The sequence below is a fragment of the Pomacea canaliculata genome, linkage group LG5 (assembly GCF_003073045.1).
Source record: "Pomacea canaliculata isolate SZHN2017 linkage group LG5, ASM307304v1, whole genome shotgun sequence".
Lineage (NCBI taxonomy): Eukaryota > Metazoa > Mollusca > Gastropoda > Architaenioglossa > Ampullariidae > Pomacea > Pomacea canaliculata.
Genome location: NC_037594.1, coordinates 30,091,123 through 30,116,927, shown reverse-complemented (window position 1 = coordinate 30,116,927; position 25,805 = coordinate 30,091,123). Strand labels below are relative to the sequence as shown.

Genomic DNA, 25,805 nt, shown 5'->3' with positions numbered 1-25,805 from the left:
TATATACTGGGAAAATAATGTACGATTACAAGTACAAGGGGCCCGGAGAGGTCGTCTGTCCCGGGGCCCGGGCTGGCTCTCGGCGGCCCTGTGCGACAAAAGGAAGAGAGATGACGCACACATCAAGGACTGCTCTACAGGCTCAGCAATGAGACAACAACCAGCAGGTCACATCTAGATGACAGATGCCCAGACACTGTGGCAAAGGAGGACGAGGGTGTGTCGGTGGTAGATGAGGATGGCGAGCGACAGATTCACTGCAGTTGGCGCCGGCGGACCTTGACACGGACACACTCGCCATGTCGTCACGGTCAGAGATTTCGCCCTCATTCAACTCACACTCAGTTGCTGCTATTTCGGGGCCGCACGTGCGCGCGCGTCATGTGGAACAGCGGCCTTGAACTTGAACCGTGACCTTTGCCGCTGGCAGAGCGCGACTCCGCACGGTGCGCACAGAAACACCTGTTGTCGAGCCCCCAGTCTCTCTGATATCCCATCATACTGCTTCTGGTTTAAATCTCATCTTTCTCCACTGGCTTTTCTCTTTCTGGCAGAGAAAATGAGTTTTGTACTCACCGCCTGAGTTCCTTTGAAGTTCGTATTCCAGTTCAGTCGCGTGCACACGACTCGAAGAAAATTGCTTTACTGGGCAATCGTATCGCCTCCAGTTTCCAGTTTCGTTTTCATTCAGAGGATTTTATTGTAGCTATAGTATTATGAAGAAAGCATGTCTTTGATGACATCAGCACAAGATTAGTTTGTACAACTGACTAACGATCGTCACAGATAATTTTCACGGCGTCAGCAAGACTATCATCGCCGCCAGTGCTTCATCAGCAGCCAGCCTCCACCAATATAAGCTATTACAGAAATAATATTAAAATCGTTATATTTTAGGTTATGTTTCAAATTTCCTGTACTATACTATCAGCTATTGGTTTTATCGTAATATAACCGTAATTAAATATAACAATAATTTAATTAAGTCAGTGAAGCAACTACACAACGTAGTTTAACAACAAGAAGAAAAATGCTTTCATTGACAACTTGCCTCGAGTCATTCACATAATGATATTGCTGAACATGCTTTGAGAACTACCACACCACACTACACTAAACCACACCCACCCCAGCACACACACACACCAGCACACACACACATGGACTGAGCAAACCCGCACAGATGCTGACGAGGGCGCCCGCACTGAGAAGACCGGGTGGGAGAGAGGTGAAAAGACGACTGAGTTCAGCTTGATCAATTTTCTTTTGTTGTCGTCTGTTGGTGTCTGCAACTGAGCAGTTTCAGGCTTGGAAAGCCCGCGGATCGTTACATAATTTAGTGCGGCGTGTGCGGCGTGTGCGGCGGATGTGGCGGCGGGGAGATAATCCCTCCAACAGCTGCTGACGAGTGTCGGTGATGTGCGTCCTCAATGGCTGCTGCAGTCGCCAACACCGTGAGATACCTGCGGGATGTGATTACCTGTCACAGATGCCGCCAATCAACACCTTTCACAAATTGGGTTCAGCCGGGATGTCAGCGTGTTTATATCATTACTTCATTACCTCATTACTTCATTACTTCATTACCTCATTGCTTCATTACCTCATTGCTTCATTACCTATTTCTCAATCAGCTTTACCACTCTACAGAAACTTATGATGGAGGAAGGACAGCGGGAAACGTGCGTCTCTTTCTCTTCCTCTATATATCAATCTAGCTACCTACCTATAACGATCTAGAATAATCTAAATGATTAACTGACAGACAGAGAGACAGACAGACGGAGAACGTTCTCCATTCATTTATTCCGTTACTCTTTGATTTAATGATTGACCGAAACACTAGTTCACTGCCATCCGTTTGTCCTTCGTTGAGTTACATTCATATCTCCCAAACTGCATTTCCTAATTTGAACATTTTACCATCGTCCTTTCCCCCGATGACAGGAATGGGAGGACCTGAGCCCCCTCACGAGGCTGGGGAGGGTTTGTGAACAGCGGGTGCCGCCCATAGAACCCTCGGCAGTGGGAGGATGAGTCATGACACACCTCACCCTTCAGGTTGTCATCTTATTGATGTACCTTGTAGTCCTTGTAGGGACAGACAGTAGTGTCATCTATTGTGTTACTTTGACTGTTTCAATTCGTTTTATAAAGTTTATAAATGTATATGTTACAGATGTTCCTGCACGTGGACGTGTCTGCTGTATGTTGGATGTGCGGAGTCAGTCCAAGTCAAGGATGTAAACATGTGGACGAGTTGCTGGTGATGGAGTCTGTCAGTGTGGTCTGTCAATGTGATGGAGTCTGTCACTGCACTTAATGAACTCACACGCTGAGTATTTCTCTCTCACTCACTTCCTCCCACAGTCGCTCTGCTGAGCAAAGGTTACTCGGTGCGGCCCGTGGTTTACAAGCACCAATCAATGGCAAGAAAATGATTGTTTGAGCTAATATTGAATTCTTCCTCAGCCTTCTGTGCATCTTCTGGATTTCCTCTTGGGAATCGACCGACAATCGTGTGAGGGAGGCGAGTCCCTTGTGTCTGCTGTGGGCTTGTGTGAGGAGGATGAGACTACTGGAACACAGAGCTGTTACAGGAGATAACAGACTGACAAATAATGACAAACAGTAATCTTGCAACATGTTAGCTAGTCCGTGTACAGACGCTCACAAAGTAAGATTTACTTCTCAACAAAACACTAAAATTTGTCGACAAAAATGATTTTTCCCCCTAACTCAAGCGAGCAGAGCTAATGGTGAGTGTGTGAGTGAGCGTGTGTGTGTGAGTGTGAGTCTGTGTGTGTGAATGAGCGTGTGTGTTTGAGTGTGTGTGTGTAAACACACCGTCAGTCTGTGCGCCTGCAGCCCAGATGAAATATTTAGATGACATTTACCTGCACGAGCGAGGTGTGACTGGAGCTTGACTGGCACCGCCGGCCTGTAACACTCAGCCAGTCAGTCACTCCTCCCCTCGTCAGCACACAAACATCTATTACAACCTTGTTATCATTTCCTCTTCCGGACAGTTTGATGTGATTGACGAAATGGCGAGGGATGCTCGCGAGTACAGGCAAAGCGGGTGGCACACGTGATTGGGGCAAACAGCGGACTGGGGTGATGGGTGGGTCGGGGTCCTCAAGAGTAAATGTAAGGCTGGCTGCAAATTTGACTGGAAAACAGCGGAGGGAATCGGCAAAAGTAAACATGCGGTCAGAAGCAGATTTGTTCACGGCAGGGTCGGGGATGGCAGCTGCACAAGGTCAGGGGATGGCAGCTGCACCAGCTGCAGTGACACGGGGACTGTCGACGGGAGGGACTGCGTCGGGTTCAAGGGTGAGTTGACTCTGTGGTTTGCCTTCAGTGAGGTGTTCACTGGTTGGCTGATGACGACATGCCGCACGTGGATTGGGGGCCGGCAAGTGGGGTACCCTCCCTTTGTCTGTCTGTCTGCACGGGGGTCAGTACACAGCAAGTAAGTAAACATCTGTATTGGTAGATAATCTTACAAGCATACGTGTACGTGTGTGGTTGGAGCTAGCCACCCGGGCGCTCAACTCGCTGAGGTCAAGGTGCACCCGATCTTGAGTCGACATTGCATGCTGTACACCATCAGCAGGTTTCCCGGGTCTTACATCGGGTGCGTGATGTCAGCTGAGCAGGTCTCAGACTTGTCGTTAAACAGGGGGGGAGGGTATCTCAGGTTCCCTCGCTGCTAAGTATAGACTTTCGGGTACCTTCCCGATCACGAGATGGAGTCAACGTGCGCAGTCGCTCGTCTGAAATGTCCCGGATGAGGTTAACGGCGGGTGCAGACAGGTCAGACGTGCTGAGGCAGACACGCTGTTCACAGAGAAGCTGTTCACATGTTAACGATAGATGAATTTGTTCATGAGACAGAGACGAAAGAACTGTTCACACTTTAAAGATAGATAAATTGCTCACACGAGAAATTAGATTTTTATTATAAAGGTGAACTGTTCACATGGTCATTCTTAGCGACAAGCGGATGTTCACATGTCAGTGACAGGCAGATATGTTCAGGCACAGCGACAGACTAGTGGCACTCCAGTGTCACTGACCGTGACACTGACAGTGACATCGTTTGTGCCACTGAACACTACACCCCAGTGAACGTTGGCTGGTGTGGCAGCTAAGTGCTGCCCTCTAGAAGCTATGGGGACAGAAGGAAGAAGAAGAAAAGCAGAGTACCTGGTGAGAATCCCCAACGGCCGGTCATGCGAACAGGTGTCACATAAAGAGATTGTCCCGAGACGAGATGTGAACCTCGGGCTCTTCACAAGCGATAGTTTCATCTACCCCGGGTGACAGAGCCCCTCTCCCAGAATGCATTCCTCAGTGATGCATAGGGAGCCGCGAGCTTTGAACAGTAAGTGTTCACACACACACACACACAGAGAAAAAGTGACACACACGAACAAATCCTCCAAGAATCATACGATTCACAAGGATGAGGATGTCGAAGCATGAAGGAAGAAAGCATGGACGAAGTGACATGTGTAAAAGGACATCGCGTGATTGTGTAGGGGGGTGGCTCCCCGCCAGGCGTCCTCCTGCCTAAACTTAGTGACAGTAATTTAATATTCAAACCTACCCCGGCGTGCGTGTCAGGCAATCGCCACAGAAAATCCAATACGTGGCCACCCGGCACTGCCACGTAGTACAGGCCATGGGCACGGACTGGAACAGTCCTCAGACACAGGACACGGCGAGAGAGGGAGAGAAGGAGAGAGGGAGAGAGGGAGAGGAGAGAAGGAGAGAAGGAGAGAGGGAGAGAAGGAGAGAAGGAGAAAGGGAGAAAATGAAAGAAGAAGAGAGAGGACTAAAATACGAATACTTTACCGTAGTCAGTGTTACAAATGCGAACTGACGTGTTCTGGGTACGTGCGTTACTTAAAGTTTCTTCCTAGTCAGCGGTTTCTTCCGTACTTCCCTGTATTCTGTCTCTCTCTCTCAAACACACCTGTAGTTCCGACATCTGAAGGCATTACCTCCCATAAAGTCGCCCGTCCTGTTGACAGCCGTTGTATCAAGGTAAACTCCTTGTATTTCTGTTGACATTCAAGCTTTTGTATCTTTATCCTTCTTCTAATCCTCTTTTACTTTCGTCGCTTCTTCTTTGGAGACACACTGACTCAAAATAATTTTTCACAACAAATAAATAAAGAATGAGTCTAGTCCCGTCTTCGTAAGATAACAAAAGTATTATTCAATGTTTCATTCTCACATGTCAAAAGTATCAGCTAACCGACGAGTGAATGAAGTGCGCTCACCCATGAATGACTCTACCCGAGACTTAGTTTAGCAGGGTGGATTTACCCCGCCGTGAGAAAGTCCAACACAGACCTGCCACACCTGAATTACGATTGAAAGGAAGGTGTGGATGGAAGGTACAAGTTCTGTGGACTGTTGTCCTCTCCTACCCTCCTCTCTCACCCTCCCCGTCTGTCGCTGTCCGTCTCTTAGCGCCAGACACGTCTGACAGGCTGTGAGATCGAAGCCCAATAAGCGAGACCACATTCCAGGCGGCGCTGGAGGCTAGCAACACATGGCGACTACAACACCACCTTAGTCAACACACTGCACCAGCCCCGGGGTGGCTGGGGGACGTAGGGTGGGAGTTTATATATATGTGTGTGTGTATGTGTGTGCGCGCGCACTCGTTTTTATGTGCAAAGAATTAAGCGCCGTTTTTGTCGAGTACCCGGTGGCGTCCATTGTAATACAAGTATGTACAACAGTGACGTCGACTTGGTTTACTAAACAGAGACTTGAATACATGCTTTAACGGTCACCTTCTCCCGCGACCAAGAACACAAGCATATATATATATACACACACTCACTCACATACTCACACATACACACACATACACACGCATACACACACACACATACACACATTCACACACTCACACATTCCCTGTGGCCAGCCTGTGAGTACACGTGTGTACAGTACAGTGGCTGTCAAGCTCAGTCCCTCACACAACTGACAGGCGCTAAGATGAGCGCGCGGTTATTTTTTGGAAGCTTTCAGAGGCCGCGGCGATGATCGATGAACTTGTTTTTAGAATGCCAAGGAGAAAAAAACTTTGTTTTTTTCTTTCCTGCTGGCACGAAGAGCGGAGCGGAGGCTGGAGAGCGTTCTTTGGAATCAGGAGACTGAGAGTTCTTTTGAGCGTGTGAACAAGTTCCTAAAATAACTGCAAATGTTAAAGCTCATCCAGCCACATCGAGGCTCCGCCAACGACTTCAACATGGCGCCCAGAGGAAATCAAGTCCCCGCGATGGGGCCTGAGCCAGGGGGACAGAAACTGCCCTTGAAATCTGCGGGTAGTGAAATAATTTAGTCATTGACATTTTCCCTCAGGGCAACCCATTTCTGTGACAAAATCTTGCGGCGAGGAGAGATAAAAGGTTTCTTGACTTTCTGGGTTACCGCAGTCCAACCCTCAGCGATTGCATGGTCGTCTTCACGCCGTCAATTAGATGGAGACCCAGCATGATGACTTAGCCAAGTAATAAAGTCTGACCTCGCAGATGTTGTCAATGGGTGGCCATAATGTAGTTAAGGTATTCAGCTGTCCAGGAATAATCTGGAGGGCAACAGCTTGACCCCTTAGTCTGAGACTTAACATGGAAAGCCCATTGGCTACGTCCCACTTGTCTCGCGCTCCCCGCAAAGCTCCATTGATCTGCTGCCGAGGGTCCAGGGTGGAGTGAACACCTTCCCAACTCCCTTTCCAAACATAAAATTCTCCGTAAAGTTAGAAACCGCCCATAGGACTTGCAAATTCAGGAGCACATTTACCATGTGATCAAATGTCATTTACGAGTGGCTTTCTCGAGACATTAGAGTGACCCCCATAGTGTGAAATGTGTGTACACTTTTATGTGAACACCCGAGTCGAGTGTCTTGACAATCCGTGTAACAGAGGGTGGGAACGACACCCACTACACACACATGTCCACAGACCGAGATGCTGCTGGACCACAGTTGTCTCCCTCAAACTCGCGAGGCGGAACGGACAGGGGGAGGAACTTGTAGCCGTGCCCCTCATCAGTGTTTGAATATTCGGTCTCGTATCTCATTTCGTCCCGAGCTTTAGTTCTATTTACCATCATACTTACGAGGGCGGAGGTTAGGTAAGAGGCTAAGTTCTTGAGCTCCATGTCTTTTAAAATAAACTACGAACTAATCTCGATCGCTTCTCTGTCGTCGAGAGGAAAGCCAGAGGAAGTGAAGAAGAAAAGTCTGACTACAGCTGATGTCAGCACGGAGTCACGTCCATCCTGTCAATGGCAGCAAATGGCGGTTGGATAAGAGGATGTCTGGCCATACAAGTGGGTGTTGGGAGGGTTTGCCTGCAGACCTTCACCTCCGTGGTAAAGTAAGTCTTTGTGGCGATGTAGGTCAGTGAGTGACAGCTCCTGGGCAGGCGCTGCCTTGCTTTATTGCATTTCATCTCTCAGGCATCGATTCCCCAAATATGAAGGCACAGCTCGCCTTCAGGGAGAAGAAATTCTCTCCTTTCTCACAAAGATTCATGATGGCAGTCGCTTAGGCTGCAGCCAATGAGCGGCGCTGGCGCCACGTGTAATTATTGTACATGTGTGAACTGCTCACAACATTGCTGCTACATGTCACCAGCTCGGCTCCTAGTCATTATTCCGTCGATACGTCGATAATATGCTTGGGGAAACCTGGCAGACACAGTCCACAGACCTCTTGTGCACAAGATGGAGGTTCGATCAACTTGGCCTTTATGTCCCTGCGATCAGCGTTTGACGGAAGATAGGAAGACGAGGACGATGACAGAATCGACTTTATTACAGAACATCACAGAACAAAATGGTGGAGAAGGGAGTAAGGGAGTAGACTCATCCACTGCTCAGTAAATAATGGACTTACCCTCTGTGAGTTCATGTAAGTGCTCTCCCATGTCCCCCCAAGGCTTCTAACGACAATTGTTGAGATGTCAGAGGTGAGTAGGGGAGAGCTGCATGAAGATAAAGTGTTTGGGGAAAATACTCATAGAATGAAGGACAGAATAAAAGAGAAGAAGAATGATGATGATGTGTTACATTCTGTATCGTTATTTACAGTCGAAGAACTCGTCATAGTACGTCTGACAGTATTCCTGTACGCTTACCTCCCCCCCCTCACCCACCGACACACACTCACTTTAAACACTTTTGTCTCTCTGAACCGGCGAAGCATCATAAATACACAATAGTTAAGATAAAAGATAAACAAAACTAAGGTTAAATGAACAGTTTGACAGATCAATGAGGTTTTCACGACCAACCTGTCTACTGCCACTGTCTCTCACTCAAAGGTAGAGCTTAACTCTGCAAGATGTCACGTGATTTTATTATTTATGAAACGTGGAGTCGCGCTGAGCAGCCATCTGTTGTCGCCTTATTTCAACAGAACACATTTACAGGGAGATGGCCTCCCAGCCAGCAGACCGCACGCGAGGATGGCACGACAACTCGGTTTGCAGGACGAACAAAGTAAGTTGTCTCCGCGACACCGAGACACACAAAGGTCGGGTTACCACAGGATCTGGTCTGAAAGCTTTCCACCCTCCTCATATCAGTATTTTTAGAAGCTCGCTAATCAACCTTGAAACGCCGGGTGGTGTCCACGTCACTTCCGCCATTGCTGGGCGTCAGCACTGTGCAAAGGGAGGTAACTCTCCAATTGCACAAACTGGCAAAAAAATATCTCTCGCGGATATTAGAAATCAAGCGCAAACTCTGGTCAGGTTTCTTTGTATTTGTCGGTTCACGTTGGCGGATGTAAAGTAGAATTAATGGAGAAAGAAAAGTTGATGTATGGAGCGACAGAAGGTGCATTGACACACTTTGTGGTCGCCAGCACCTCCCACAGCCCGTGAAGGTGTCCAATCAAAACACCGGCATACAAATTGAATATTTGACCCCAGAATGACAATTCCGCTGCTATTGACTTTCCTCTACACTCTTCTATCGCCTTTTCTTTTGCAGTTTCTATCTATGCATCATCATCATCATCATAGATGCTGCTGCAGATGGTCGCCTTTGGGTCAGCAGCGGATAACACGCTTGATAACACTATCCCCTTCCATACAATAAATTGTACTGTTTGTATTTTCATAATCGTCTTTAAAACTCACGCTAACTCACAGGAAATGAATATTGTGGAAAAAAGGTCAAGACAGGGGCTAAGAGAACCATCGCTGGACCTCCTTGTGCTTTATGTTTGTGTAAAGTGACAAATGTGGCGGAGCTTTTGGTCGACCAACATATTGATAGACAGAGTTTACTGACTGCAGGCCACCATACAATTCAGTGCTGGCATCAGTCTGACAGACAGGGCAGGTCATAGGAGTGTCATGAACACAGATGTCTTGGCATAAGCAGACTAGCAGTGTATTGCAGTATTTTTATGTAAATGCAGGAATTAAACGAGCAGCTTGAGCTTTGATGATGCTGAAGGTCTGTAGCTTGAGAAGATTAAAAGAAACGTTTCAGTTCACAATAAAAACAAGATGCTGCATATTTGGTTCTACACTGTCTGTCTGTGTTGGTTCTTTGTGTTAAATGTGTCAACAGTAGGTGGAGATATATTTAAGAAAGGATCAACCATTTGCTATAAATGTTGTGGTACTTGTGGTGTGAAGAAGTGTAGAGGGAGAGGGTTATTTCCAAGAGGACTACCTGGCGAGTTGCACTTAAATAATTCAGTTCTGTGAAGGATGGAGGGAGAGAGACAGACAGAGGAAGAGACAGAGACAGGCAGACGGACACAAATGAGAGTACTAACCCCTGGCGCCCTCTATCCTATTTCACCGACAAACATCAGCCAGCAGTGCAGGGTAGGTCGGCAATGTTTCATTAGGGGTTTCGAACTCGATCACCACGTCCTAGGGACGGCGGTCATGCCCCACCGACACGCAAGGTCCATGCTGCGCGGCTGATTAGTCCGCTGCTCCACGTGACCTGCAGGGCGCGCGCCACCACACGGCGAGCATCATCTTCACCGCATGGCCGGCCATAGGTGCTCTCCGGACACTCCAGCTTCCTTCCCCTCTCCCCTGAGAAATCACTTCTAGACCGACCAACCAACCAGCCGACCGACCGACCAACCAGCCAACCGACCGACCAACTTCACTGACTCATCACAAAGTCCAGCAGACCGCAGGACAGTAGAGGACAGGGCCTCAGTACAGCAGTGACGAAAAACGAATTGTGTATAGTAAGATATCAACAGCAAGAATGTGAGTGTTAAGGGAGGTAAATGGTACAGCAGGGGAATACAACTCTTTGACATCGTCAGACCAATAGGATATAGCCTGTGAAAGGGAGATTACCACATCAGGGAGAGGATGGGAGTGTGTAAGAAAGATGTTCAGACCAACGGGGTGAGGGTGTCGTAGGAGTGAGAGAGAGAAATGTAAACATGACAACATAAACATGACAAGGGATGGACTTGGTAACGACGATCATTGGAGGCAAACGGAGAGTAGCGCTGGGTGAGGTAGACAATGAGCCACCACCACCAACACCACAACAACAACAAGAATAATTCGTATATTGCGATAGCTTCTCTGAATCCACACGAACGAACATATATTCTCACATTCTACACCTAATTCTCTCTCTCTCTCTCATACACACGCAGGAAAGTTAATTTGTTATTTCTGGAAACAAAGGCTAACATGTATTTTTAAATGATTGATATATTTGATACTAGCAGGAATTTCCAACTTTCCAAAGACATAAATATTGTGTTAACAGCCACGAGAGAGAATGCTGATGAAGGAAGTGCAATTGAAGGAGGGTGTGAAAGTTGAGAAGATAGAGGAAGAATGCGTGACGTGGAAGGACGAGAATTTCAAACATGAGGTCCATTAACAGACAACAAACAAAGCTTTGTAAGTGGCCCCGGACTTGTTTATGGAAAATGTCTGGCATCGACAAGGTCCGCAGACAGAATGAGAAGTGAGAATAGAAAGAACCTCACATAGGTAAGCAAGTGTCGTCCTGGAGAAACATTTTACTTCTTGTTTACTTGTCCTGAAACAGGATCAACAAGTGCTGTAGTAGTGACGTGGTTGGTGTGGTGGAAACTGCCAATTAACCGCCACAAATTTTAATTTTTTTTTAAAGTAGTTGAAGGGCAAATCAGAGCAACCAGCAGAAGTGAGCTACAATAATAATGCATGTGGATAAAGGTATCGTCAAACACAATCGACAATAAATATGTCGGTAATGTGTAGCATCATACATAAGTTAGAGTGGTTCACAAGACCCACCAGCGGAAAACACAAAGTCGCTGGAACAAATTCAAACCATGCGATGAAAGAGGAAACCTTTTGTCAACTAAACTATAGAGGGGCCACCTTGTGATCTTTACACTTCATATTAGTATTTTCTTTGTCTCGAATATTTGATCGCAAAGGTTCATCAGTAATGTACCCTACATAAATTTTAGTATTCGCTAAACGACTGCAAAACACACACACACACCATCCCCACACACACACACACAAGCGCAGTGCAAGCAGCCTTGAACACGAATCAATGTTTAGAAATAAAAATAAACAAACAGATTTTCGCAGTTTTTGCACCCAAGAGGCTGTTTGTTTGGCGCGCATAGCGTCCATGTTCCCCTTGATACAATTATTTGTGTGCTCGCCTCATTTCGATCCTGTAATCCATTAGACTGTGTGCAGGCTGTGGTTCTCTGTCGATGACGTTTAGATGAAGAATATCGATTGGTCTGGAACCTGTGAACACAGTCAAGGCTTTCGACCTTTGCTTTATAACTTGCTCTCATTGCTTCGCCCTCTTTCTCTTTTTTCTTCTTTTCTTCCTTCACGCATGGCAGGTGCTCAGAATGGCTTTGGACTGCGGAAAGGTTCTATGGCCGAACCTAAAGTTAGCTGCGTCTGCAGCGGGAGACAACTCTAATGCCTGTGTGTAGGAACGACAACTCCACACTGCGCTCGTGCTGCGCATGGCAAACATCCATGTTTTTCTCGCTGTTTTTCTTGGCGGCTTTGCAGGTGTGCTTACCTCAGCTTACCTCAGCGAGCGTTTTGTCGAGAATCTGTTGAATCTGACGATAGCGTCACACCACTCGACCCCGCGCACACAACGAGGTCAGAAAGAAATCATAAAAAAGCTTTTGTGTCAAACAGTTTTGATTTGTCAGTTAAGATATCCTTACTTCAACACTTTCTCATTAGAGAACATGGCGCTGAGGGTAGTTGGGTTTCTGGACGGACGAGTTCTGGAAGTTGTTGGGTGGTTAGGTTAGTTGCGGTGCAGCTTTGTCGTACCGTGTGAAGGGAGCTTAACAGCGCCCGCTATCAACAAGCAGTCGCACCCTCCGATCTATAAGCAGATGAATAAGTGGTTTTAGGGGGAGGAGAAAGGGTGATAATTGTAGATAGGTGGCGCTATCTCATGACGACTACGCTAACGCATTTTCTGATGTTTTCTGCGATGAGAGGCCGACACCCGGCGGTTAATCGCTGGGTGCAAGAAATATTTAGCAACAAATTTAAGGCATTTCTTGTAGCCAGACATTCATCTTCGCAAAAGTTATTTTTAAAAATATTATTTCAGATTAGATATCTGCAATGTAGGTATAACAACATTATGATAGGGTTAAAGAATAACTGCTTAAAATAGTCTCTGAATACTGTGTTGTATGTAGCAAGATTATCACCGCAGTGGAGGATGTCCGCCAGTCTCGGAGTCAGGGCATCATGGGAAATGCACGCTCGTGAAAACATAGTCTGTGTGCTTTTCAGCACGTGCACCGCATTTGGAAATCAGCAGGTGTTGTGAGGATCTCTACTTTGTTCCGCAAACTTCAGAAAAGTTTTATTAAACATGCTTCACGCCAACAGCCTGACAGATGTATTAGGTGGCCCTGCCACCCGGATATAACACACAGTCGGGTACATTCCATGTTTCACCAAGATAGTAAACTAGGAGGTCAGAGATTTACAAACATGGGTACAGAGGTCAAACTAGTGACGTCACGTGTGTACGCCATTGGCTGAGGTCTGCACAACGTCACGGTATCCATGTTGGAAGGTTTGCTGCGGCAGACATCTTGTTTGTCTCGCGATGCTTGTCGACTCGTTTCTCGAGAACGGATTAGCGGATCTGGACACAAAGGCGGGCTACTATCTCGCTTTACCTAACAATGAGATAACATGTGCACCCGCGAGTATGGCACCTCCAGCAGGGAGCTAACTCCCTCTGCCCTCACGTAAGCTGCCCAGATTGACCAAGGGAGATAACATCTTCTCCACTATTACCTCCCCTTGTAGTTTGTGACAGAAGGCGTTCAAAACTAAGATACGCATCTACAGCGTGTAACTTCTTGCTAACCTCGTTACAAAAACATGCATAAAAAATGCTAATCCATGTTACAAACTTTAATTTTTCTTTCATTTTATTTTGTTTTTTCTTTTTTCATGTGTCTGTATTTTATTCTGTTTTGCGTTCCTTGCTTTTTTCCTGCCCTTTCTGCCCTTTCCCACTTTACTTCCTTTATTGCACTTTTCTTGGTTTTTTTTTATTTCTTTAGCTTGTTTGCGTTTCTTGGCTAGTTTTTGTGCTTCTCACTTTCTTTCCTTTAGCTTCTGATAATTAACCTCGGTGTTCAGTAGGACTGCGAGAGGTAATGAAGGATAAAATACAAGTGAATAGTCTCCTACAGGGGAATAAACTGAGCTTGTGATGGTCAGCTGTTGGCTGTTGACTTCTAGTTTCAGGGGGATGGGAGGACAGGGACAGGCGCCTAGCAAGACTACAGCAACAAGTCCTCGTGGAGCAGAAGTAGGTGAGACGGAGGCAATGGGTGAAACAGAACCTGTTGGGGGCGAATTTAATTCAGGCAAGCAACAACGGTGTCGCCAAGTAATGGTTAATTAACCTTCTCCTTCCTCCTGATGGAGCGCGGCCATCGCAGCCTCTCCTCCTCGTCTCATCGATTAGTCATCTGGTGGTGAGGAGCACAGGCGGCACGGTGCTATCCTCCCAGTCCACATGGGGGATGCTTCTCTTTGACAATGTTACAAGATGACAATGCTACATGATGATACTGCTACAAGATACAAGACGACACTGTTACGAGAGATGACAATCTTACAAAATGACAAAAAAAACAGCGATCGGTTAGTTTTCGAAGAATGTCAATACACAGCATGCAAATGAACTGTCTTCATTGCACGATTAAAAAATACTAATATTAACAAACATAATCAATAATAATACATAATCAAGCCCAGCAAGGGCTCTCAGCACTTCAGACACGGGGAGACAGAGACAGAATATGAAGGACGGAGGAAGAAACAGTGATGCAGACAAGTCAAAAAAGACAAAAAGACACAAAGAATCAGGAAACGAACAGTAGGAATTAAAATAATAATAAAAAAACTGAGCAGTTTTACAGTTCTTGGAAAAAGGGAATTAATGCAGGTATTAAGATACTATATTAAGATATAAGATATATAGATAGATATCAACAAGAGCAAAAGAAATAGAATATGATATACTGAAAGAAGACGACAACCTACGATGTAACTAGTTTTCTTATAAAAACTCATTTTACATTATTCCTTTCCTTACTTTTTATTGCTTTTATCTTGTTTCCGCTTTCATTTCTTTCTTTGTTCACATGCTGTGTTATTGGATAGCGTGTCTTCACACTGGTTTGTCCTGTAATCTCAGACAGCCAGGCCTTTGTCTGTGATGCAAGCGCTGAGACCGGCTGAAGCTCCACTTGAGGAAACCAACCCCGTGTTTACCCATTTCTCCTACTTTCAGCTGGAGACACTGAAGGTTTGTCAACCAGTTCAACCTGTAACTGCCTAGTGACCGACAGACCTACAGACTGACAGACTAGCAGACTGACAGACTAACAGACTAACAGATTGACAGACTAGCAGACTAACAGACTAACAGCCACGCGCTGTTGAAGAGCGGGGAGGGGAGGATGGGTGTTTCACGCCGAGTCAGCAGCTAAGATTATATCACGGCAAGACAGTCAGCTCTGTAAACATGAGACTTGCAGAGAAAAAACAGCGTGGCCGAGACGAGAGCTGAACCCAGGACAGTCAGTTGTCATGGTGACGGGCTAACCGTTGCACTACCAGAGCACCAAGGACTCGCGGTGACTGAGTTCTTTCAAAGAGAGTGGAAGACCTCAAGAGAAGTAACAATCATGTAAGACTGCTTTGTTAAAAAAAAACGCCACCATTGTTTCAAAGAAAATATTGACGATGTTTGGAGAATCTCACCATCTTAACCTAAATAATACAACTGCAGACCGTTATTCACTGAAAATCTGCTTCAACTTTATAGAGATCCTCACTTTATACTTCCTCCTACAGGAAAAAGCTCTGGGTAACAAATAATTGATGCTGTATGAAGAGCTTGTTGACAAAAGTGTTTACCTGTTGCTATGCACACCTGTATATAATACAACTTGAAGGTATAACAGAAGCATCACAAGAAATCCTGCGTTACGAGACTTGCATAATTAAAAAAAACTCAAACAATAAAAGAAAGAAGAAAGAAAGATTGAATGAAAGAACAGAGAGCTGGGAAGGAAGGCAGTTTAATAGACTAAGAAATAACAGAAAGCCTATAGGTCTGCACAATGACAAGCGAAGGGTAGGTAGGGTGGCCGCTGCTTTGTGACAAGACCTCATCCATCTTGCGGCCCTGGAGCCAAGAGATTGCCTCCCTGTGCATCCCCCGTGTGCCTCCCTGTGCATCCCCCGTGTTGCCTCCCTGTGCATCCCCCGTGTGTGTCCCCGTGTTGCCTCCCTGTGCATCCCCCGTGTTGCCTCCCTGTGCATCCCCGTGTTGCCTCCCTGTGTATCCCCGTGTTGCCTCCCTGTGCATCCCCCGTGCAAAGATTCCTTTCAGAGTTGAACAAACCGGAATAAAAACATGGCCATCAGCGAGGTGCGTGCATGCCCACAGTCTCCGCTTCTTGTCTGCTCGCAGTCTGCCGTCCAAGTCCACAGACGAAATGAAAGGAAGAAAAAATAGTTCGGTCCCAGAAAAAAGAAATGGCGAGACTTGAAAGCAGAGCTTCATGTCAAAAGTCAAACCCGGGGGACGACAAACACCATGTAAATAGAAAACATAAATAAAATCAGCCCAAGTATCATCAGCAACAACGACAACAACAGAGACAGAGACAGAGACAGAGTGACAGAGATGTTGTTTCAGAGGCAGTGTCCATGATGAGGAGATAAGTCGTCGATCGAGGGCTAAATGAGAAAATCAATGGCAAATAGTTTGTCTCCTTAGTTACGATGGGCTGTGAGGTGGAGACAACATTTTGTGACTGAAATGCACGAAGTCTTTCCACCCTCCAGTGAACTCGTGTCTCTCATACCTGTACTCATCTCCCTCACCTAGCAACTAACTACTCATCGTCTCGTGTTCATGGGCTCATCGTGGAAGAAAACAGAGAGACAAACACACAGTCACAATATACTCAGAAATCATCCATGGTCAGATTAAAGCAAGGTCTACTGAAGATAAAGAGAGACAGGGATTTTTCCAGCTGCCTGTTACTTTCAGAAAGGAGGAAAAAAGAAGGACGGCATAAGAGAGAGAGAGTGAGTTAGAAAAGAATGGTTCTGCTTTTCAGTCTGTCGTAAATAAGCCTCATGTGAGATACGAACCTAAAACACGTGTAATATGGAGGTTTGGAAATATCTAACATCTACCTGAGTGTCGGCGACATGGAAAAGTGAGGAGATAAGAAAATGCAGCAGAAGATAAGTTGTGAGAGTTGTGAGAGTGTGGTTAGTAGGAAAGCGGGTGTTTGTGGGTGTGTTCGCATTTGTGTAGCTGTATGTGTTGTGCGTGCGTATGAAAGTTATTATTTATGTGCACTGTGTGTATATCTGTGTGTGTAATTTGTGTATATTGTGTGTGTGTGTGGTGTATGAGTATGCGGCTGACTTCTGTGTGTGTGACGATGTGTGTGTGTGAGTGAGAGATGACACGGTGATGATGATGATTGTTTGATTTCCTATTCATCCAGTCTGAATACTTTCCAATCTCGCCGCCAGACAAGTAAGTATTTATGTTTTGAAAAAGTAATGCAAAGACAGAGAGTCCAGACCCCGCCGCTTGCTCTTTACAATGGAGAGGAAAACAAAATAAGAGAAATGGCTTTGCTGACTCCTACGACAATGAGCACGTGACACTGCTCTCCTACAAACACTAGTAAACCAGCTTTTATCTCAGTCTTACGGCCATCCTCAAACACAGCATCGTCTTCAAATCCTTTTCTCTTTCTCAATTTACCAGAATAGCACACCCTAGTGTCAGAACATTCTGGACATTTCTACAAGTGTTTTGTGGACTGTAATAACGGTCACAGTTATTGTGTCCGACTGTACACATTCCTCTACAGACAGGACAGACAGAGGTATACAAAATGGTCGTTAGAGCTCTGGCAGCATGATTAAAAGAAGGGAAAGAAAGAAGAAAGGAAATTTCTGTCCAAATTTAATTCTGGAAGCCATTTCTTGGAGGAAGACAAGCACAGTGGTGTTTGCTTAACACACAGAATTTACACACTTGTGGCCTGCTGTCGGATGCCTGGTAATTGTGTTTGTCTTGCTGCCCGGCGCCTGCCGAGGTTGTCCTCAGGATGAGGGAGTTGTTTTTTTTAAAAAGTGAATAAATCGTCAACACGATCGTTTGAGTGTTTGAACGCGTGCTTTATTTATTTTATTACTACCTAGGAAGTAGATCACTAACCCATTTCTCGGATAAAGCTCTAAATTATGAAGATAAAAAGTAGGTTGCAGACACTAATTGGGGGAAAAGAACATTTCCTCCCTGTTGAGCTCCGGCGGGTTTGTTGACATGCCGGAGGCGGAGCAAGACAGTGTCGGAGTTCAATTCCGCGTTTGAAGCATCGACCGCGTGATATGAAGTCGGACTGTAATTCTGTGCTGGAGCACCACCCGAGTGGACTTCGCCGTTTTCAAGGCTGTAACCTAGGCAACCAGTTGATATCGACTGCTCTATTTTCGGTCCCCGCTTACGTTGAGGAATGGCAGAAAAGGAATGTCGTGAGGAGAGATGCTCAAGTTCCCAGCAGTTTTTGGCTTGACCTTTTTGCTCTGAGGAGGTCAAAAAGATGTGATGGAGCTCGGCTAATCATAAATATGAGCACATAACTCAGTGACACTTCTGCCAAGACGCCATCCTGGAAGATTGATGAGATCACGAACATACGGGCATTTTCAATAATGCTCTTATCATGAAGCTACAAGTGAAGGTGCCGCCTGTGCAGTGTAGCATGCAATGAGATCATGATCACGGACTGTGTAACACAGCTGTATTGCATCGAAATAGTTTGTGTTTTACCCAAACAACAAACCTTCAGCAGTGCTGACCAAAGAGAAATCTCTGTTCTTCACGGGTTTCGATGGAACCCTAGGGGTTCGGTAGGTCGGTCTCAGGGTTAACTCAGTTTTACCCATAGACATTTTCAACAAGTTTTTTGTAGGGTTCGTTTCTTTACCATTTTATTTAACTCTTATCATTCGTTTTCATGTGTGTGTGTGCATGCGCGCGAGTGCCCGCTTGTTGCAAGTTTGTGATGAGAGAGAAGTTTGGCGTATATAAACAGCCATCATTAGAACCTATTGTCCCTCCCACAAACACTGATGACACATAGTGGGGCGACCCACAACAGCGGGTGGGTATCAGCCGATGAAAGAAGTTCACGGCGCCAGTGAGACTGTTGTTTATTTTTCTTTCCCTGACAGGGGGACCCTAGGTGCACAGGCCGCTGGGACTGGAGACATCACAACAACGCCCTCGTCTGTAGCCAGGCGCCAGACTCGACAGACTCGCGAGTTTCATTGTGACGTGGTACGCACGCGCACGCACGTATTTAAGAAAACAGTTCGAGAGTAAATGCTAGATTGTTGTAACAAAAACACTGTAGCCGCGGGTGGGCAGCTCGGGCAACTTCGTAACTTCTAACGATTTATTTTTCGCAAAGGTCTCAATGAAGGGAAAAACTTCGGGAGCCTATACAGGTATATTATTAGTCCAAGATGTGATGAAACCTTGCATCATAACCTCACCCTTGCAATTCCAAAAACACAATCCCCCTCTCAACAATTAAGCATCCCATTTCCCTCCTCTCGCCTTTTGCTCTCTCTCTCTCCCCCAATCTCTCATTGCTCACTCCCCTCTCCCTCTCCAGTCACACCTCTTTTTTTTTTTTTAAACAAAACATCTAAAAGGCACCATTCCGAAAACGTCCAACAACAAAGTCCATCATTCACACCCTTCTATCATCGCCCATGCTCAGTCCTAGGTCCCTGACAGACACGCAAGGCTGAGAGTTTGAAGTCACGTGATACAAATGTGAGGTTAGTCAGATAGGAGTTTACGCAGATGAACAAAGATGCAGTTTCAAATAACAACCTGCAGGTATAAGGCATAATCATTCTAAAAATAGAGAAACTGAGTGAATCAGTGGAACATTTCTTGGCTCCCAGGGAAACTTGGATTTTTTTTGTTGTTGGAAGGATTGAGCTGGCTTCCGAAAGGACGATAAAAACAAATTAAAAGCAAAAAAAAAAAAAAAAGAAACCTCAAAACAGGTGCAACTACCAACTACCAACTACCAACAGCATGTCAACCCAGCCGACTGTAAGCGTGAACAGTGACAGCCACGTTTGTACTGACAGTCGCAGTTCCTCCTCTTCTGATGCTCTACCCCCGATGTCCCGCTACCCTCTCCTGGGCAGCGAAGGAGAAAGCAGCAGCTGTGTCTGTCATCGTTGTCGCCGAATGGCCAAAGAATGCAGCAACCTCCGACTGGTCAACCACATCATAGCCGGCATCTGCATCATCGTCTTCGCGGTTTACGTCGCCACCATCGTCGACCTCTGGAGGCGGTTTCCTCTTGACGACGACGATGGCTTTGGTGGCGAGCGCAGAGAGCATCCGTACTGTGTGTCCAAGAACATGTTGTACAAGCAAGAGGCGTGGGAAGACATGGACCACAGAGTGACCAGAAACAAGTACTGCTTCAACAACCTCGACTGGATCCCTGCTCTCCTTAATCGGGTGAGTTGCCACCTGGGTGAGCTTATCCGTGGAGTGACATGAGCTAATCCAGGGGTGGGCAATTAATTTTCCCAAGGGGCCGCATGAGAAATTGTGATGGTTTTAGATGGCCGGACTAATATAGTTAACTCAGTTTTACCCAATACTGTATATATAGTATATATACTGCGGGCGGGCCAGCGGGCCAGCGGGCGGGCCGGTCAGACACAGGAGGCGGGCCTGATCCGACCCGCGGGCCGCCCTTTGCCCAGGTACGTGATCGCGGAAGTGATGGAGCGAAGGTTGTGAGTCATCAACCGAAACTGACTTCAAAGCCAAAGACTGGACAAGGTGGCGACACTTAGAGTGTCTCGTCTTCCGGCTTGTGCCCACGCCACCTACATCACCGTCGGTCTAATTCAAGCGGAAAGACAAACAAACATACAAGCAAACAAACACACAGAAAGATTTTATGTGACTGAAGTAAAAGACTGATCATATCATATTTTTGATATCAAGATAGCAAGATTAGTGATGAAATCATCATCATCATCATCATTGTTTTTTTGTGATTCTTTTTACTTTATTTTCTTCTCTTGTCTGTCAGTGATCTCCCTTGCTTCCACCATGTTGTTTCTTTACGCCCCGTGCTTCTCAGCATCATTCGTTTCATCGAGATCATTTACTTTTTGTCAACAGGCTTACGACGATTTGGAAAAACGAATAAAGGCACCAGGTGAGTGTGACAAGTAGGAAAAATTATTTATCTAATTTTTAGCATTTATTTTAAAGGTGTGGGTTGACCCACCGAGCTCCAGTCTGTCATTTGATAAAATTCCGTTTTCTTAACAACATCGACAACATATTCCATTAAATGATGACATGTGAAGGTTCGTCTAGTCGTTGTAGTCCTCTAATCCTGTAATCCTCTGTCTTGCAGAGGAAGGAATGGGCGCAGGCAGCAGCAGGTTAACCCTGGCTACGTCAAACGACGATAAAGGTAAAGGCGATAATGTCTTTACATTATTATTCTTATTGTTCTTATTTGAATGCTCTAAATAGAATGGATTTTTTTTCCTTTTAATGTACTTTGTTTCTTCTTGCATGGTTCACTTTGTTAAGAATTTCAGTAGAAATTTAGGACAAATTTAGGTCAAATATAATTAATTGTACGAGTTTAAAAACGTTTTATAACCGATACTGAGAAATGTGGGTCCAAAACAGCTGTAACCAGTTAACATTGTAAATGGTAGTGAAAAATCCTCACTCATAAACTTGCATCTCACTTTTGTTGTTGACAGGTGAAGGGCCACTACCCGTGTACCAACCTCGACCCTTTGGTCACGTGGTGCTGGACATTAGACATGTCTACACAGGTGAGAACATCAGACAAGATAAACAAATCCATACAACACAGATCCCAAAGTTGGAAACCTATTTCTGCTGTTTGACTGAAATTCTTCGCTAGTCTGCGGGAGCAAAAGGAAAGCTATGAAAGTTTGAAATGAAGACATTGGTATGAGCCCCATCTCCTCACCATCTCCTCACCATCTCCTCACCATCTCCTCCCCTCCACTACCAGCATCACTGTGTCACGAAGCATCTCTTCCTTTAAATCCATTTAATTATTTTTCCAGAAAGAAATGAGACTTGATGTCCTTGTAGATAAGACTTGTGTACAATCGTTGTGGTTGATGCTGAGGCAGTGGACACTACATAACTGTCACAGGGAGGCTCTCAGGACAAAGATTTTTATTAATCATTCGTCTTTTTCTGTTTGATACGAGTTCTGAAAGTGAATGGTCGATCATCATCGACAGTTTGTGTTGTTAGACGATGATCTGTAAACAACTAACCGTTCTACAGTGCGGGTATACAGCAAATACAGCATAGACTATTAGTCAGTTGCTTTTTGTGTCTATTTTCTCCATACACATTTCTTATTTCTGATTTTGTATCTGTTTGCACTCTTGTTTACCAGAGGACGAAATGGCGGTGAAGTGGGCGAGCAGCGGTATGGCGGGGTCTCAGTGGAGGGACATGATGCTGAATGGTAACAAGACAGACCTGGTTGTTAGAATACCCGGGTACTATTACATCTACAGTCACCTGCAGTTCAAACCCTCTGTTGCTGATCCGCAGGACCCACCAAGACTTCAGTTGTACTTGAACTGGAGGTCAGCACCCGCTTCAGCTTTCCCGCTTTTTACTGTTTCCTCTCTCGACATTCCTCACCTTCTTTCATTCCTCACACTCTCCACCGCTTCTATGAATTCTCTTTCTTACATTTCCCCTCATTATGCTTGCACATTCACTCCTCACACTCCTCTTTCGTCCACATCTTCTCTTCGTCTACAACACTCCTCAGACTCGTTCACTCTTCATCATCTACTGTTGTTTTGTATTTGCGCAAAACATTGATGATGTCGAATTCATTTTTTACAAATAAATGTACTATTAAGAGAAGAGAAATTCCCAACGACTACAGAAAAATTGAGAGCCTATGTCACAGTGTACACAGTGTCAATTAAAAGAAACATTTACAACAAACGAACTGTCTTCATTACAACGAGGCCAGTGGTAGACACTTCAGGGCGTGAAACCCAAGTTTGCGAATTGCTAGCACGTGTCGGGTGGCTAGGATTCAACTAATATGTTAAGAATTTGTCTTAAATATAATATCATCAGGTTAAGTTTGTATGGAAATCCCTTTTTTTTCTCTTTCTCGAGCTCTGAAATTTGAACCCTTGGCGTTTCTCTTGCAGGGACAACAGCCAAGACGGCCGGCGGAAGCTGTTGGAATCCCAAGGGCCAACTCCTTTTGTCCAGGGAGTGTTCCTCCTCCGCCAAAACGATAACATCAGTGTTCGCACCGACACCAGCAGACTCTACCTCGACGCCAGCAGGTCCAACTACCTCGGCATTTTCCTCATCTGATGACACCAGCAGTGTCCAAGACCGCCAAGGCTGTGAATGGACTAGAAAGAACCAGCCAACGGTCCCCAACAGGCGCAGATGTAGAAAAGAAAAAAGAAACAGTAAAGACAGGCGTAAATCTGTATTTCTCTTTTGCATAATGTTCACAGCTATGGCTACAGAAAGTTTGATAAGTCTGAGGTACTGAGGGGAGATAACGCAACAATTGCCCCAGGGGTCCAGAGGTGTAACGGATAAGTATTTAGTAGAGGGGGTTAGGAGGGAAGATCGACAACCGTGGTTGATCTGATTTAGCGTAGTGGGCTGGAAGTTGTTTGCCCTTGAGCAAATGACGTAAACGGGGACGTCAAAATAAGGTGACGTAAAATATAGAGGAAAATAACGTTAGAGAGAAAAAACGGAAAGCAGAGAGCAGACGGCGGAACGAAAGTTGGAAGCTGGTGGATTTTCTCGGGACTTTCTCGCAACTGCTGCGACAGCGGAAAAAGTATTACGGGAAGTAATACCGTGGTTAAACTACAGGTGGATGTACTTCACAGGTCGTGAGTCACTGTAGTCCGTGTTCGCACCGTGGGGGAGCTCTGTGGCTTGGGCATCCCGCAGCACTGTTTCTTGGCGGGGTCAAGAAACCAAACACTGGTATCAGCGAGAAAAGAACGGAAAAACTTGGTGCAAGACTGGGGCACCGACCTCCATCTGTCGCCTGGAAGGGACAGTTCTTCACAGCCGAGAGTAAGCGCCGGTGGAGGAAAGGTTTCCTCCCGGCCTTCAGCTGATCTAACGTCATCCGGCCAAACATCTAGGAGGTGGCCGCATGCGCAAGACTGAGACGTTCCGCTCGTAAACTGTGGGTACTGTGAAAAACCATTTATTTCCAATAATAAATAGACTTCGTGGAAAGAAGATCAGTGGGACTAATTGGATTAGAGGACTTGGGAGGGTCTCAAAGACTTTAAATAAGAGGTTGATGTTTCATCGGGAGCGAACATTGGGTTCTTCATCGGTGACAATATTTGTGGGAGTCGATTTCATTGTTAATTTTAATAGTACGATGGATGAATGGTAATATATCTTGTGTGGCGAATGAAGGAGTGAATCTATCAGTGTTGATACTTTGCCTTTGTTTCATTTGACATTGTATTTAAATTGAATAATTATTTGTGCCTCTAAGAAGGTACGCCCACCCTGAAGCGATCAGGATATTTTGGTTTGTGGAAAGAATGCGCATGTCTGCGGACGGTCCGTGACATTTTTGGTGACCCCCGACGTGATCGCTTTAGGGTGAGGCGGTACTAGGCGAGGTGGTTTACAAATATTGTACAAAAGGTATTATTAGTACTGTATCTGGTGGATTATTTTGACTACTCGTGTTTTACCATCGTAGGGTACATTTCTTTAAATTGTTCTTGGGAGACATGGAATTCCCGGATATAGATAGCTTCATAGCCCAGGGTCAGGAACTGGGTTATACTAACAGTGCCCTACAACAATACGTCGAACAGTGTCTTGAGAGGTTCGACGAGGAACAAGAGAGAGAATGGGCAGCAAGAGAAGCGGAATGGGCAGCCGAAAAAGAAGAAAGAGATAGGTTAGCAAAGAAAGAAGAAGCGGAATGGATAGCCAAGGAAAAGGAAAGAGAAAGGGAAAGAGAAAAGGAAAGAAGGGAAAGAGAGAGAGAAAGGGAGTTTGAGTTAGAAAGACTTAGGCTACAAACAGAAAGATTATCAAGAGTGAGAACAGCAGACAGATTAGAAAGAGAAGGTGAAGCTGAAAGGGCAGCTAACGAAAGAGAAGCTGAGGCCGAACAAAATGACGGTCAGGAGTTCGCCGCTGTGAGCCAGGGTGCAGGTGAGGGCCGCGATCACCTCGTAAAGAACGGGCCGCGTGACGACAGCACACGGTGTCACGATTATTTCCCAAGAGCTCGGTATACACAAGAGAAGAGGTCTCCAAATTCAGTAGGAAGATCAAATGTTACGCATGTAAGGGATTCGGACATATTGCCAGAGTGTGCGCCAACACACTAGGGACTTCCCGGAGGCAATGCTACAATTGGGACGTTATGGTCACATTGCCCGGAACTGTCCTCCTCTACCAGAGAGCTCAATATTTAGGACCCAATAAATTCATACTGAGAAGGAAGAACCAGCTTATGTCACAAGAGAAATGCAAGTAGCTCAGAAAGAAACAACATCTTCTGGCAATCGGCCATCGAGGGACATCAAAGCGCCAATGTTACACATGTCAAGAATTGGACACATCGCCAAGGAGTGTCCCAACCATAAATACAAAGATTCCACGAGTGGAAATGAGAAAAGAGATAGCAAGATCTGAGAATATCATCACACAAGTGAAATCGCTGGAGGAAAAATTCGAGGCAGAAAGAGCTGCTCACCTGGAAACCAAATCTACCTTAGAAAACGTCCAGCTGCGCCTTAGGAACGTGGAGAAAAACATTAGAAGCGGAGAAATCAGCTAACAAGTATGATGGGGCAGATTTGATAAAACAAGTGAGGGGAACTTGAACAGACATACGATGAGAGAAAAGCAATGAAAGTGTATCTGAGAGTCAACTTGGGAAAAGGAAAGAGGAAAAGAAGAAACAAGTTACGGTTATCTTATGTAAGGACCATCAGAAGAGCTTCATTAAGTCCAAAACCGAGCTGGGAAAAGTCAAGAAAAGAAAATGGACATTTATAGAGGACTGCTGTGAGATAGCTTGCAACA

General features: G+C 45.6%; 1 protein-coding gene across 1 annotated transcript; it reads left to right on the top strand.

Annotated features, from left to right (window-relative positions):
- Positions 1-3,047: 3,047 nt before the first annotated feature.
- On the top strand, positions 3,048-23,320 carry LOC112564806. Its single transcript, XM_025239880.1, has 8 exons — positions 3,048-3,073; positions 3,239-3,475; positions 19,781-20,162; positions 20,841-20,877; positions 21,082-21,141; positions 21,443-21,517; positions 22,123-22,318; positions 22,907-23,320. The coding sequence occupies exons 1-8, from the start codon at positions 3,048-3,050 to the stop codon at positions 23,076-23,078; spliced, it is 1,185 nt and encodes a 394-aa protein (XP_025095665.1). The 3' UTR covers positions 23,079-23,320.
- The last annotated feature ends 2,485 nt before the right edge of the window (positions 23,321-25,805 follow it).

Bases quoted from the DNA above. Each gene is read 5' to 3' on its own strand.
- LOC112564806 (XM_025239880.1), top strand. From the start codon at position 3,048: ATGGCGAGGGATGCTCGCGAGTACAG. The intron at 3,074-3,238 runs GCAAAGCGGGTG...TGTTCACGGCAG, and splicing joins AGGGATGCTCGCGAGTACAG to GGTCGGGGATGGCAGCTGCA. The intron at 22,319-22,906 runs GTCAGCACCCGC...TTTCTCTTGCAG, and splicing joins CAGTTGTACTTGAACTGGAG to GGACAACAGCCAAGACGGCC.